At 46.2% G+C, this 13,794-nt stretch overlaps 1 protein-coding gene across 1 annotated transcript in view; it reads left to right on the top strand.

The window, feature by feature from the left end:
* LOC121557876 (CD276 antigen-like) overlaps positions 1-13,442 on the top strand; it is a 112,751-nt gene extending 99,309 nt beyond the window's left edge. Inside the window, exons 4-5 of the mRNA XM_045211800.1 lie at positions 10,848-10,975; positions 13,351-13,442. Of these exons, the coding sequence (XP_045067735.1) occupies positions 10,848-10,975; positions 13,351-13,383 (161 nt within the window). The 3' untranslated portion in view covers positions 13,384-13,442. The remainder of the gene's footprint in view (positions 1-10,847; positions 10,976-13,350) is intronic.
* The last annotated feature ends 352 nt before the right edge of the window (positions 13,443-13,794 follow it).

The raw sequence follows: 13,794 nt of genomic DNA, 5'->3' as shown, positions 1-13,794 counted from the left end.
TCCCTAGTAGCACTGTAGTTCATTAATCACATGCTGTCTTCCCTAGTAGCACTGTAATTCATTAATCACATGCTGTCTTCCCTAGTAGCACTGTAATTCTTTAATCATATGCTGTCTTCCCTAGTAGCACTGTAATTCATTAATCATATGATGTCTTCCCTAGTAGCACTGTAATTCATTAATCATATGCTGTCTTCCCTAGTAGCACTGTAATTCATTAATCACATGCTGTCTTCCCTAGTAGCACTGTAATTCATTAATCATATGCTGTCTTCCCTAGTAGCACTGTAATTCATTAATCACATGCTGTCTTCCCCTAGTAGCACTGTAATTCATTAATCATATGCTGTCTTCCCTAGTAGCACTGTAATTCATAATCACATACTGTCTTCCCTAGTAGCACTGTAATTCATTAATCATATGCTGTCTTCCCTAGTAGCACTGTAATTCATTAATCATATGCTGTCTTCCCTAGTAGCACTGTAATTCATTAATCATATGCTGTCTTCCCTAGTAGCACTGTAATTCATTAATCATATGCTGTCTTCCCTAGTAGCACTGTAATTCATTAATCATATGCTGTCTTCTCTAGTAGCACTGTAATTCATTAATCATATGCTGTCTTCCCTAGTAGCACTGTAATTCATTAATCACATGATGTCTTCCCTAGTAGCACTGTAGTTCATTAATCATATGCTGTCTTCCCTGCTCCTCTATTCTTACCTCTTTCCCTTTCTGTCCTTGACGCTCTTCCTCCCACCTCTCTCCCCACCTCCTCTTCCTCCCACCTCTCTCCCCACCTCCTCTTCCTCCCACCTCTCTCCCCACCTCCTCTTTCTCCCACCTCTCTCCCCACCTCCTCTTTCTTACACCTCTCTCCCCACCTCCTCTTCCTCCCACCTCTCTCCCCACCTCCTCTTCCTCCCACCTCTCTCCCCACCTCCTCTTTCTCCCACCTCTCTCCCCACCTCCTCTTCCTCCCACCTCTCTCCCCACCTCCTCTTTCTCCCACCTCTCTCCCCACCTCCTCTTTCTTACACCTCTCTCCCCCACCTCCTCTTCCTCCCACCTCTCTCCCCACCTCCTCTTCCTCCCACCTCTCTCCCCCACCTCCTCTTTCTCCCACCTCTCTCCCCACCTCCTCTTCCTCCCACCTCTCTCCCCACCTCCTCTTTCTCCCACCTCTCTCCCCACCTCCTCTTTCTCCCACCTCTCTCCCCACCTCCTCTTCCTCCCACCTCTCTCCCCACCTCCTCTTCCCTCTCCACCTCTCCCCACCTCCTCTTCCTCCCACCTCTCTCCCCACCTCCTCTCTCACACCTCTCTCCCCACCTCCTCTTCCTCCCACCTCTCTCCCCCACCTCCTCTCTCCCCACCTCCTCTTCCTCCCACCTCTCTCCCCACCTCCTCTTCCTCCCACCTCTCTCCCCACCTCCTCTTTCTCCCACCTCTCTCCCCACCTCCTCTTCTCCCACCTCTCTCCCCCCTCCTCTTTCTCCCACCTCTCTCCCCACCTCCTCTTTCTCCCACCTCTCTCCCCACCTCCTCTTTCTCCCACCTCTCTCCCCACCTCCTCTTTCTCCCACCTCTCTCCCCACCTCCTCTTTCTCCCACCTCTCTCCCCACCTCCTCTTTCTCCCACCTCTCTCCCCACCTCCTCTTCCTCCCACCTCTCTCCCCACCTCCTCTTTCTCCCACCTCTCTCCCCACCTCCTCTTTCTCCCACCTCTCTCCCCCACCTCCTCTTCCTCCCACCTCTCTCCCCACTTCCTCTTCCTCACACCTCTCTCCCCACCTCCTCTTCCTCCCACCTCTCTCCCCACCTCCTCTTCCTCCCACCTCTCTCCCCACCTCCTCTTCCTCCCACCTCTCTCCCCCACCTCCTCTTCCTCCCACCTCTCTCCCCACCTCCTCTTCCTCCCACCTCTCTCCCCACCTCCTCTTTCTCCCACCTCTCTCCCCACCTCCTCTTTCTCCCACCTCTCTCCCCACCTCCTCTTCCTCCCACCTCTCTCCCCACCTCCTCTTCCTCCCACCTCTCTCCCCACCTCCTCTTTCTCCCACCTCTCTCCCCACCTCCTCTTTCTCCCACCTCTCTCCCCCACCTCCTCTTTCTCCCATCTCTCTCCCCACCTCCTCTTCCTCACACCTCTCTCCCCCACCTCCTCTTCCTCCCACCTCTCTCCCCACCTCCTCTTCCTCCCACCTCTCTCCCCCACCTCCTCTTCCTCCCACCTCTCTCCCCCACCTCCTCTTCCTCCCACCTCTCTCCCCCACCTCCTCTTTCTCCCACCTCTCTCCCCACCTCCTCTTTCTCCCACCTCTCTCCCCACCTCCTCTTCCTCCCACCTCTCTCCCCACCTCCTCTTCCTCCCACCTCTCTCCCCACCTCCTCTTCCTCCCACCTCTCTCCCCACCTCCTCTTTCTCACACCTCTCCCCACCTCCTCTTTCTCCCACCTCTCTCCCCACCTCCTCTTCCTCCCACCTCTCTCCCCACCTCCTCTTTCTCCCACTTCTCTCCCCACCTCCTCTTTCTCCCACCTCTCTCCCCACCTCCTCTTCCTCCCACCTCTCTCCCCACCTCCTCTTTCTTCCTCTGTTTTTATAATGCCCACCAGATGTGCATTGAAGTACAGATTGAACTTGTATTTAAAATATAATATTACAATTACGATATTTATAATGCATGTATTATGTATTTATAACACTTGGATAATTAACTTCTTTCAATAAAGTTTTTCACATTCTCTTCTGATTGAAATTAAGTCTCTCATTTGATGAAATACTACACCTATCCCGTGTCCTCAGATCAGTGCAGATGAAGGAAATTAGATCGTGAGATTAACCGGTTTTAGAGTAATGACATGATGCACAGGAAGTGTAGTGTACTGTTTTTAAAACTCTGTTTCTGTATATACGAATTACAAATCAGCCTTAAACTAGTTAAATCATGTTTGTAGTCTATTGCATAGTTACAATGTGTAACCATTGATGTCCCAGGACCAGGATTGGTAAACACTGTTGAAATGTATAATTGTAAACCATACATGCAGACACAGCATCAATCAAAGACTGGAGTTTGATACTCCTGGTATTGGACATGACTGAAAAATAATGTCTCACAAACATTCATACCTGAACTGCACCATTCATACCTGAACTGCACCTTTATTTGCCAAGGTAGAGTACATGATCAGTGAATATATTCAATGTAAAGGCTACAATGTGGGGATGTCATGCTTGGTATTAACTAACCCCCCTCCGGACCTCAACACCACTCCCTCCCTCCCTCCCTCCCTCCCTCCCTCCCTCAGCAACAGCCCGTCTCACAGCCTGACAGTCAGCAGCAGGTCACAGTGAAATATATATTTTTAAGAGAAATGCCTTGACGGCCGCCGTGCAACTTAGAAATTGGCCAAAAACCCGCAACCCTCGACCAATAGATTTTCACCCGCGACATCGTTTTCAAAGTAGCCCCATTTGGCGACAAGACCACATGGCAACAATGTTCATTTACAGCAGTGCTTCTCAATTATTTTCTGTTACGCCCCCCCTAGGAAGAAGTAAACATTTCGCGCCCCCCAACTCTCCGCTGCGACTGTAAATAGTATAATTTGTCTATAAAATTGTTATAAGTACACCTCTGCATAACATTGTATCCTTATTAACATTAAATATAGATCAACTTACATCAAATAATAACTTTATTAACATTGTTTTTAGTCTAACAGAAAATACTTAAAGTGCATCAATTTGCCTGAAATTAAGAAAATAATTCAAACCTTATTTAAACTGTAAACATTTTTTGACAATTTGATACTGAAAAATTAAATTAAATATCATCAATAAATAATAATAAATTCAAATTGATCAGCAACATTAACTCAGGAGCACAATATATGAAACACTTTGACCTATAAAACAAAAATGAATAAAACAATTTGTGCTGATTTTTTAAAAATCAAATCAAATCAAATCAAATTGTATTGGTCACATGCGCCGAATACAACAGGTGCAGACATTACAGTGAAATGCTTACTTACAGCTCTTAACCAACAGTGCATTTATTTTAAACAAAAAAAAAAGTAAGGATAAAACAACAACAAAGAAAAGTGTTGAGAAAAAAAGAGCAGAAGTAAAATAAAGTGACAGTAGGGAGGCTATATATACAGGGGGGTACCGGTGCAGAGTCAATGTGCGGGGGCACCGGCTAGTTGAGGTAGTTGAGGTAATATGTACATGTGGGTAGAGTTAAAGTGACTATGCATAAATACTTAACAGAGTAGCAGCAGCGTAAAAGGATGGGGTGGGGGGGCAGTGCAAATAGTCCGGGTAGCCATGATTAGCTGTTCAGGAGTCTTATGGCTTGGGGGTAGAAGCTGTTGAGAAGTCTTTTGGACCTAGACTTGGCACTCCGGTACCGCTTGCCGTGCGGTAGCAGAGAGAACAGTCTATGACTAGGGTGGCTGGAGTCTTTGACAATTTTGAGGGCCTTCCTCTGACACCGCCTGGTATAGAGGTCCTGGATGGCAGGAAGCTTTGCCCCAGTGATGTACTGGGCCGTACGCACTACCCTCTGTAGTGCCTTGCGGTCAGAGGCCAAGCAGTTGCCATACCAGGCGGTGATGCAACCAGTCAGGATGCTCTCGATGGTGCAGCTGTAGAATTTTTTTGAGGATCTGAGGACCCATGCCAAATCTTTTTAGTCTCCTGAGGGGGAATAGGCTTTGTCGTGCCCTCTTCACGACTGTCTTGGTGTGTTTGGACCATGATAGTTCGTTGGTGATGTGGACACCAAGGAACTTGAAGCTCTCAACCTGTTCCACTACAGCCCCGTTGATGAGAATGGGGGCGTGCTCAGTCCTCTTTTTTTTCCCCTGTAGTCCACAATCATCTCCTTTGTCTTGGTCACGTTGAGGGAGAGGTTGTTGTCCTGGCACCACACGGCCAGATCTCTGACCTCCTCCCTATAGGCTGTCTCATCGTTGTCGGGTGATCAGGCCTACCACTGTTGTGTCGTCGGCAAACTTAATGATGGTGTTGGAGTCGTGCCTGGCCATGCAGTCATGGGTGAACAGAGAGTACAGGAGGGGACTGAGCACGCACCCCTGAGGGGCCCCCCGTGTTGAGGATCAGTGTGGCAGATGTGTTGTTACCTACCCTTACCACCAGGGGGCGGCCCGTCAAGAAGTCCAGGATCCAGTTGCAGAGGGAGTGTGTTTAGTCCCAGGATCCTTAGCTTAGTGATGAGCTTAGAGGGCACTATGGTGTTGAATGCTGAGCTGTAGTCAATGAATAGCATTCTCACGTAGGTGTTCCTCTTGTCCAGGTGGGAAAGGGCAGTGTGGAGTGCGATAGAGATTGCATCATCTGTGGATCTGTTGGGGCGGTATGCAAATTGGAGTGGGTCTAGGGTTTCTGGGATTATGCTGTTGATGTGAGCCATGACCAGTCTTTCAAAGCACTTCATGGCTACAGACGTCAGTGCTACGGGTCGGTAGTCATTTAGGCAGGTTATCTTAGAGTTCTTGGGCACGGGGACTATGGTGGTCTGCTTGAAACATGTTGGTATTACAGACTCAGTCAGGGACATGTTGAAAATGTCAGTGAAGACACTTGCCAGTTGGTCAGCACATGCTCGGAGTACACGTCCTGGTAATCCGTCTGGCCCTGCGGCCTTGTGAATGTTGACCTGCTTAAAAGTCTTACTCACATCGGCTACGGAGAGCGTGATCACATAGTCATCCGGAACAGCTGGTGCTCTCATGCATGCTTCAGTGTTGCTTGCCTCGAGCGAGCATAGAAGTGGTTTAGCTCGTCTGGTAGGCTTGTGTCACTGGGCAGCTCGCGGCTGTGCTTCCCTTTGTAGTCTGTAATAGTTTTCAAGCCCTGCCACATCCGACGAGCGTCAGAGCCAGTGTAGTATGATTCAATCTTAGACCTGTATTGACTTTTGCCTGTTTGATGGTTCGCTCGGAGGTCATAGCGGGATTTCTTATAAGCGTCCGGGGTTAGAGTCCCGTTCCTTGAAAGCGGCAGCTCTACCCTTTAGCTCAGTGCGGATGTTTCCTGTAATCCGTGGCTTCTGGTTGGGGTATGTACGTACGGTCACTGTGGGGACGACATCATCGATGCACTTATTGATGAAGCCAGTGACTGATGTGGTGTACTCCTCAATGCTGTCTGAAGAATCCCGGAACATGTTCCAGTCTGTGCTAGCAAAACAGTCCTGTAGCTTAGCATCTGCGTCATCTGACCACTTTTTTATTAACCGAATCACTGGTGCTTCCTGCTTCAGTTTTTGCTTAAATCAAAATGAGGAAGTCAGGATTAATGGCTACAATGAGCACGTTTTGCAGTGCACAGCTTTTCGAAACGGGGTTTGAAGCATGATACTGCAACTCTCAGTTCCTGCTCAATGTTTAGCTGGGACCTGTACTTGGTCTTCAGTGCAGCAACAGCAGAGAAGCCAGTCTCACAAAGATAAGATGTTGCAAAAGGAAGAAGAATGCCCATGGCCCTCTGCCCTAAGAGTCTCTCTACACTCAGCCAGAATTCACTCAGTGTCTGTGATGTGAACCTCAGTCTCAATGTGGAGTCAGACGTCATATCAATGAACTGGTCCTCCTCTGCAGAGCTGAAACCAGTTGGAGCTGGTGCATTGAAATGATCTCTCACCCAGTCATATTGGGAACTGTTTTCAGGGAAGTACTTTTTAAAGAATCCCATCAGTGATGAAATATGCTCCTTAACATATGGAATCACTGAGGTGGCATCATAGTCAGTAGTGTCAACAAATTCATGCAGGTTCTCGAATGAATCAGTATGTCCTTCATCAAGTCGCCTGCCCCACATTGCAAGCTTTCGAGTGAAAGAGCTGATCTTGTCTGTGACCTGAGGGAGGTGTTTATCTTTCCCTTGAAGCTGCAGATTTAGTTCATTTAGCTTTCCAAATATGTCACTCAGGTAGGCCAGTTTTGCCAGGAAGTTCTCATCACTAAATTTTTCTGCGAGGTCATACTTGTGCTCCTGCTCCCAAAACATTCGTATCTGCTCTCTGAGCTCAAAAACTCGGGACAATACTTTTCCTCGTGACAGCCACCTTGCTTCACTGTGAAACAGCACAGCTTGATGTTCAGCTCCCATCTCCTCACAGATAGCAGAGAAGACTCTTGTTTTTAGTGGTCTGGTCTTTATAAAATTGACTCCACCTACAACGTCAGTCATAACCTCACTTAATTCAGAGGAAAGGTGCCTTGATGCCAGTGCTTCTCTGTGTATAACACGGTGTGTCCACTCAGCATTAGGTGAGGCCTTCTTGATGAGTGCCCGAAGTCCTTTTCTCATCCCTGCCGTGGTCTGTGCATCATCACTGCAAACACCAATGCAGTTCTCCCACTTTAGCCCATTCTCAGTCAGGAAGCAGTCCAGCATTTTGAATAGCTCTTCAGCTGTGGCTCTGTCTCTGACATATTTACAAAAAAGTAGATCCTCACACAGGGAGTTTGTCATGTCAAAACGTACATAAGCGATAAACAAACAGTCTTTGTTACTGTCAGTTGCTTCATCGAACTGTAAGGCAAAACGTTTGTCTTTGAGTTTATCTACCAGCTGATCTTTTAAGATCGTTAGCAATGTCATCTATACGTCTGGCGACAGTGTCATTGGACAGAGGGATAGTTTTTATTTTTGCAGCACTTGCGTCATCCAACATGACAGAGACCATGTCTAATGTTGCAGGCAGTATCAGCTCCTCTGCTATGGAGTGGGGTTTTTTGCACTGAGCAATTTGGTACGCCACCTTATATGATGCTAACAGTGCTCGCTGGTTTACTGAAGTAGCATTCACAAAGCGGGACGATTGTTGGCAATATTCGGCACGTTTTCGCTGAAAAAACTCAAGCGGCTTATCAGCGTGATTGGGGTGTAATGTCTTTAAGTGACGCCTTAATTTATTTGGCTTCATGCTGTCCGCTACCAACATTTTTAGACACAGTAAACATACCGGTCTTTCCTCGTCTCCCACCGTAGTCACAATGAAGCCAAGCGCTACATACGCTTCGTCATATTTCCTCGTCGTAGCTTTCGGGAGACTTACGTTTGTCTCATTATCTCTGTCTCTCTCCGCCTTTCTTTTCATCCCAGTTAAATATGTTTCCATGGTGTCTCTTAAGGGTTTGTTATCTGCACTTCATATATCCTGCTGTGTGCTCTTGTTCGGTGCAAAAAAAAACTACTCCCTGGGAAGAAAAAAGCACGTTCCACGGGGTCACACGCGCCCCCCCTGGCATTGCTCCGAGCCCCACCAGGGAGAAGGACTGATTTACAGTCATTGGGGCGGGCGGGGAGGGCAGTGACGCTCTGTTCCAGCATGTGTGTGTTGCTATAAACCCGGCAGCAGAGTCACGTCACTTCAATGTTTCCTGCCTGATCCTGCCTCTTGTGTCTTTAACCGGAGCACCATAACGTTGGACGCTTAACCGGGCCAATATGAAGACTTCTTTGCCCTGCTGGTTGTGTACAATGTTAATGTACATCATCACCATATCATCAACATCAAGTGACACAGGCAGTAAGTACGTTTGCTAGCTAGCTAGTGCTAATGTGGATTTTGCGGTTGTAACGTTACTTTCTTAAACTTTCTTAAACTTTCTTATACACAGCATCTATAGAATGGAACAGGGCCCGGTTTCCCAAAAGCATCGGATAGGATCCTATGGCTCTAACGATAAACTTAGCCTTAAGATACTTATAGGAAACCGGGGCCAAATCAAAAGTTTATTTGTCCTGTACACAGATTTGCAGGTGTAACATTTTAATGTCATGGATGGTCAGTTGTTGCACCCATAGCTCTGTCTATTAACTTGAGAGTGGTTACATTTCTTCAGTCCCCTCCTTCAGTTTCTTACCGAAACAGGGAATAGGCTTCGTTATTGTTTCAACAGCTGATTGCCGCTTTTAACAAATGTCTGCAGGTAACCTTTCAGGAGAGCTATTAAAGGCCCAGTGCAGTCAAAAATATGATTTTCCTGTGTTTGATTTCCACACTATGAGGTTGGAATAATACTGTGAAATTGTGTAAATGATGATAATGCCCTTTTAGTGTAAGAGCTGTTTGAAAAGACTGACTGAAATTTCAGCCTGTTTTGGTGGGATGGAGTTTTGTCCTTCCATGGTGACATCACCATGCGGTAAATTAGTTAATAGACCAATAAGAAAGAGTTCCAAACCTCTCTACCAATAACAGCTAGTTTTCAGTTTCCCCTCCCCACTCAGTCCACTCCCAGACAGTCCTAGATACATTCTTGCTTGAGAAATTGCTCTTTGCTAAGATTCTATTTTTGTTTCTTTTTGACCATTTTAAGTGAAAACAATCACAGTAAGGTACTTAATTGTTACCCAGAAATGATTTGATAACGAGCTAAAAACGTCTGCATTGGACCTTTAAAACATGGCTCCTGAGGTACCCTTGTATAAAGCTCTCACTAAAGAGAGATCAGCTGTCTGTGGGAAATGCAGCCTTTTCCGTATCTGTGATTGATTCAAACACCCCCGATCAACTAATCGATAAACCGATTATTCTAACTGATCCCTACTATTAATGAGATAGTTTTAGTGTGGGAGTCACTGTCAACCTGCTCAACATTATATCTTGCTTAGTCTAATGCTAGTCAGTGTTCATTGACCATTTCCTGGTTCAAACTGCCTTAGCTGTTGTGGGAGTCAATGTCAACCTGCTCATCATTCAGTTGGCCTGTATCTTGCTTTGTCTCAAAGTATATCACTCTGTAATCTGTTTCTTCTCAGGGACAGTTCAGGTTGCTGGTTCTGCTGAGCCCATTGTGGCCTTAGTTGGCGATGACGTCATCCTCCCTTGCACCCTGAGACCCACCGTTAGCGCTGTGTATCAGACAGTAGAATGGCAGAGACCTGACCTAAAACCAAAAGAGGTGCATCTTTACAGAGAGGAGAAGGACGACCTTGTACTCCAGAATCCATCATTCAGGGGAAGGACGTCACTGTTTAAAGAAGAACTAGTGGAAGGCAACGCTAGTTTAAAGCTGACCAGAGTGGAACTCTATGATGCTGGAAGCTATACCTGCTACATTCCACTGCTGGACCACCAGAAAACCACCATTCAACTCATTGTTGGTGAGTCAACACACCTGCTGACCACCCAATCCCCCTTAAGAGACAGATCACATGAAATCAAGGGTGAGTTCAATGTCAAGTCCATTGCCTGATGAGTATTAGTTAGATAGATTGGTTAGCCTACATGCTAACCTTAATAGTGTGATAACCCCAGCTAATTCAATGTACAATGCTGTGAGTCATTGGAAGTTACTTTTTGAATTTTAAGGTCCATAAGTATTAGCAAACCCTTGTTATATTTAAGCAATAAGTCACGAGGGGTTGTGGCATATGGCCAATATACCACGGCTAAGGTCTGTTCTTATGCACGACGCAACCTGGATATAGCCATTAGCCGTGGTATATTGGCCACATACCACAAACCCTGAGTTGCCTTATTGCTATTATAAACTGGTTACCAACGTAATTATTTTATTGTCATACCCGTGGTATAACATTATAAACAAGGTGGTTTGACCCTGAATGCTGATTGGCTGAGAGCCGTGGTATATCTCTGTATCTCTATAGGTGCAGCGTCTCGACCAGTAATCTCCATTGAAGGAATCAAAGGTGATGAGGTGGTCCTGCGCTGTGAGGCTGAAGGCTGCTACCCAGAGCCTGTCATGGAGTGGTGTGACGTTCATGGACGTGTCCTCCCTGCTGCTGGACCTAGACGCATTAGGTAGTGTAATAATTCTACATCCTGTGTTTCAGATCAAATGTTTCCTACGCAGTGCCAGTCCTTGTGGCTGACAGTTCCTGTTGCAGTTGGAGTCACAGCTCTTGTTGGAGTTGGAGGTCTCTACCTGTTGATAAGAAAAGGGATATTGACCATCAGCATGGTAAGTCATGGGAGTTACTTCCTGGTGTGGTAGTGTCATCTGGTGGAGGTCTAATTGCGCTATATAAAACAACCTAAAGAGAGAGGTAATTCATGTCTGTCTACATCAGTGGTCACCAACCGGTCGATCGCGATTGACTGCTCCATCTCCAAGACATTCCTAGTCGATCACCAAACATTTCTGTAAAAAACCCAACGATAAAGTCTTGTGTTCCTATTTATTTTATGTCTTTGGTGCCGTTTGCAGTAGGTCCACTTGATTCAGCAGCCCTGGTGCCGGGAAGGAAAAGTGTTCCCATTTCATTTGTCTGAAGGTAGAACTCTGCCTACCCGGCAGGTCCAGAGAGCAAATCAAGTTATTCAGCAAACATCATCATGATAAAATAACATTTTACTGATGAGGAACTTGATACATATTGGCGAACGCTCAACATCAGTTGAATAAGGCCGGTGCCAGTAAACGTCGGCAAAAAAAACGTAAATTGATGCCATTATCATAGTTACAGTCACCAACCCTCTGGATAACATGAAAACAGCCTAACCAGCTCTGCTAGGGTGAGTAAAATGGTCAGAGTGAGGTGTTCTCTCATTTTTGTCTGGAAGTAGCCAACCTTAGCCTGTTAGCTTGGGTGCATGACAGCAGTTGTTAGGTCAGAAAGCTGAGATAAACGCTACTCCTCGGCCAGAGCGTCGCACTATGGCATTCCAGAGTGAATTTACCAACACACCCAAAGTTCACACCAATGATTTATAGATACACTAGATGATTTCCAGGGGTCGCTGTTTTGAAGCCCCCGCGCCTCCATCTTGGCACTCCACTCTTTCTCTCCACATATATATATATATACAGTACCAGTCAAAAGTTTGGACACACCTGCTCATTCAAGGGTTTTTCTTTATTTTGAGGGGAGAGATAGACAGAGAGAGGAGAATGGAGAGGGGAGAGAGACAGAGAGAGAGAGAGAGAGGGTAGAGATAGACAGAGAGAGGAGAATGGCGAGGGGAGAGAGACAGAGAGAGGGGAGAGAGACAGAGAGAGAGAGAGGAGAATGGAGAGGAGAGAGAGACAGAGAGAGAGAGGAGAATGGAGAGAGAGAGAGGAGAATGGAGAAATAGATGATAAAGAAAGAAGAGGAAGAAAGGAGATACAATTTATATAACAGAAAGGGGAAGAATGACTATGGTCAAAGTGAGTTGTTCTCTCATTTTTGATTATCTCACTCTTTCTCTCCACCTCAAAGACAGACATAAAGTAGTCACAAAAAAATGCACTACAGCTGCAATGAATGAGTAGCAAAGTGTTTGGCTAAGTTTGAGTTTGTTATTATTAGCGGCTTGTGTCTTTTTTTATATTTCGAGGAATATTTCACTTTCTCTGGTCATAGGAGATCAGATACAGGTCATCAGTCAGCCTCACCACTGCTCCCTCCCTCCCCTCAGACTGACCATCAGATACAGGTCATCAGTCAGCCTCACCACTGCTCTCTCCCTCCCCTCAGACTGACCATCAGATACAGGTCATCAGTCAGCCTCACCACTGCTCCCTCCCTCCCCTCAGACTGACCATCAGATACAGGTCATCAGTCAGCCTCACCACTGCTCTCTCCCTCCCCTCAGACTGACCATCAGATACAGGTCATCAGTCAGCCTCACCACTGCTCTCTCCCTCCCCTCAGACTGACCATCAGATACAGGTCATCAGTCAGCCTCACCACTGCTCTCTCCCTCCCCTCAGACTGACCATCAGATACAGGCCATCAGTCAGCCTCACCACTGCTCTCTCCCTCCCCCTCAGACTGACCATCAGATACAGGTCATCAGGCAGCCTCACCACTGCTCTCTCCCTCCCCTCAGACTCACCATCAGATACAGGTCATCAGTTCAGTAAAAATAAAAGCTAATTATTATTCTCACTTAGCTGTGCCTCACAAATAATACAACACATGATCTATTACCAGTGTGATCATATAACACATTTTATAAAATATAATTTCTAAGTGGTCTGAGAAGAACAAGATTGGCAGGGAAATCCAAGCATAGCCAATATGCAGTGATAATGTATTGGACTTATAGCCTACTGTACAAACCTCATTGCTACAGAACTGTTTTTAATTGGTTAATGTTGCTTATGTTTTTTCAGTCATGTTTAAAAGAGAATCTGAGGGGTAGATCTCGGCTTGCTTTTTCACTCATAGTGATCTTGACTCAAAAAAGGTTGGTGACCACTGGTCTACATGGTCAAGAGGTTGAACAGAGGACTTGACTACATAGTAGATTTCACCAGTCCAGGGATGTGAAACACATACTTAGTTGACTGTGTTCATGTGACGTGTTAGACGGTTCTGTTCTAGTCCTGTCTCTCATCCATTTAAACAGGAACCTTGGACGTCAGTAATGCAGAACCCTTAATGAAGAAGAACAAGGAGACGACGAAGAATGAGGAAGATGAGGCCGGTGAACCTAGTCTGTCAAAGGTTTAAAAGATTGTAAAAGATGTGAAATGATCTAATTTATAATAATAGTGTTATATGCCATTTAGCAGACATGTATGGACGGTCCCCGGAATCAAACACACTATCCTGGAGTTACATGCGCTACCAAGGACCATGCTTGGCTATGACTATATAGGACTATGCATTGCTATATTTACATGTTAGTCATTTAGCAGGAGCTCATATCCAGAGCAACTAGGGTTAAGTGCCTTGCTCAAGGGCACCGACAGATTTTTCACCTAGGTGGCTCAGGGATTGGAACCAGCAACCTTTTGGTTACTGGCCCCATGCGCTTAACCACTAGTCTGCCTACCGCTCCATATATAGC

The sequence above is a fragment of the Coregonus clupeaformis genome, chromosome 39 (genome assembly GCF_020615455.1).
Source record: "Coregonus clupeaformis isolate EN_2021a chromosome 39, ASM2061545v1, whole genome shotgun sequence".
Classification (NCBI taxonomy): Eukaryota; Metazoa; Chordata; class Actinopteri; order Salmoniformes; family Salmonidae; genus Coregonus; species Coregonus clupeaformis.
Note: the sequence above shows the minus strand (reverse complement) of the source record. Positions and strands in the feature narration are given on the sequence as shown.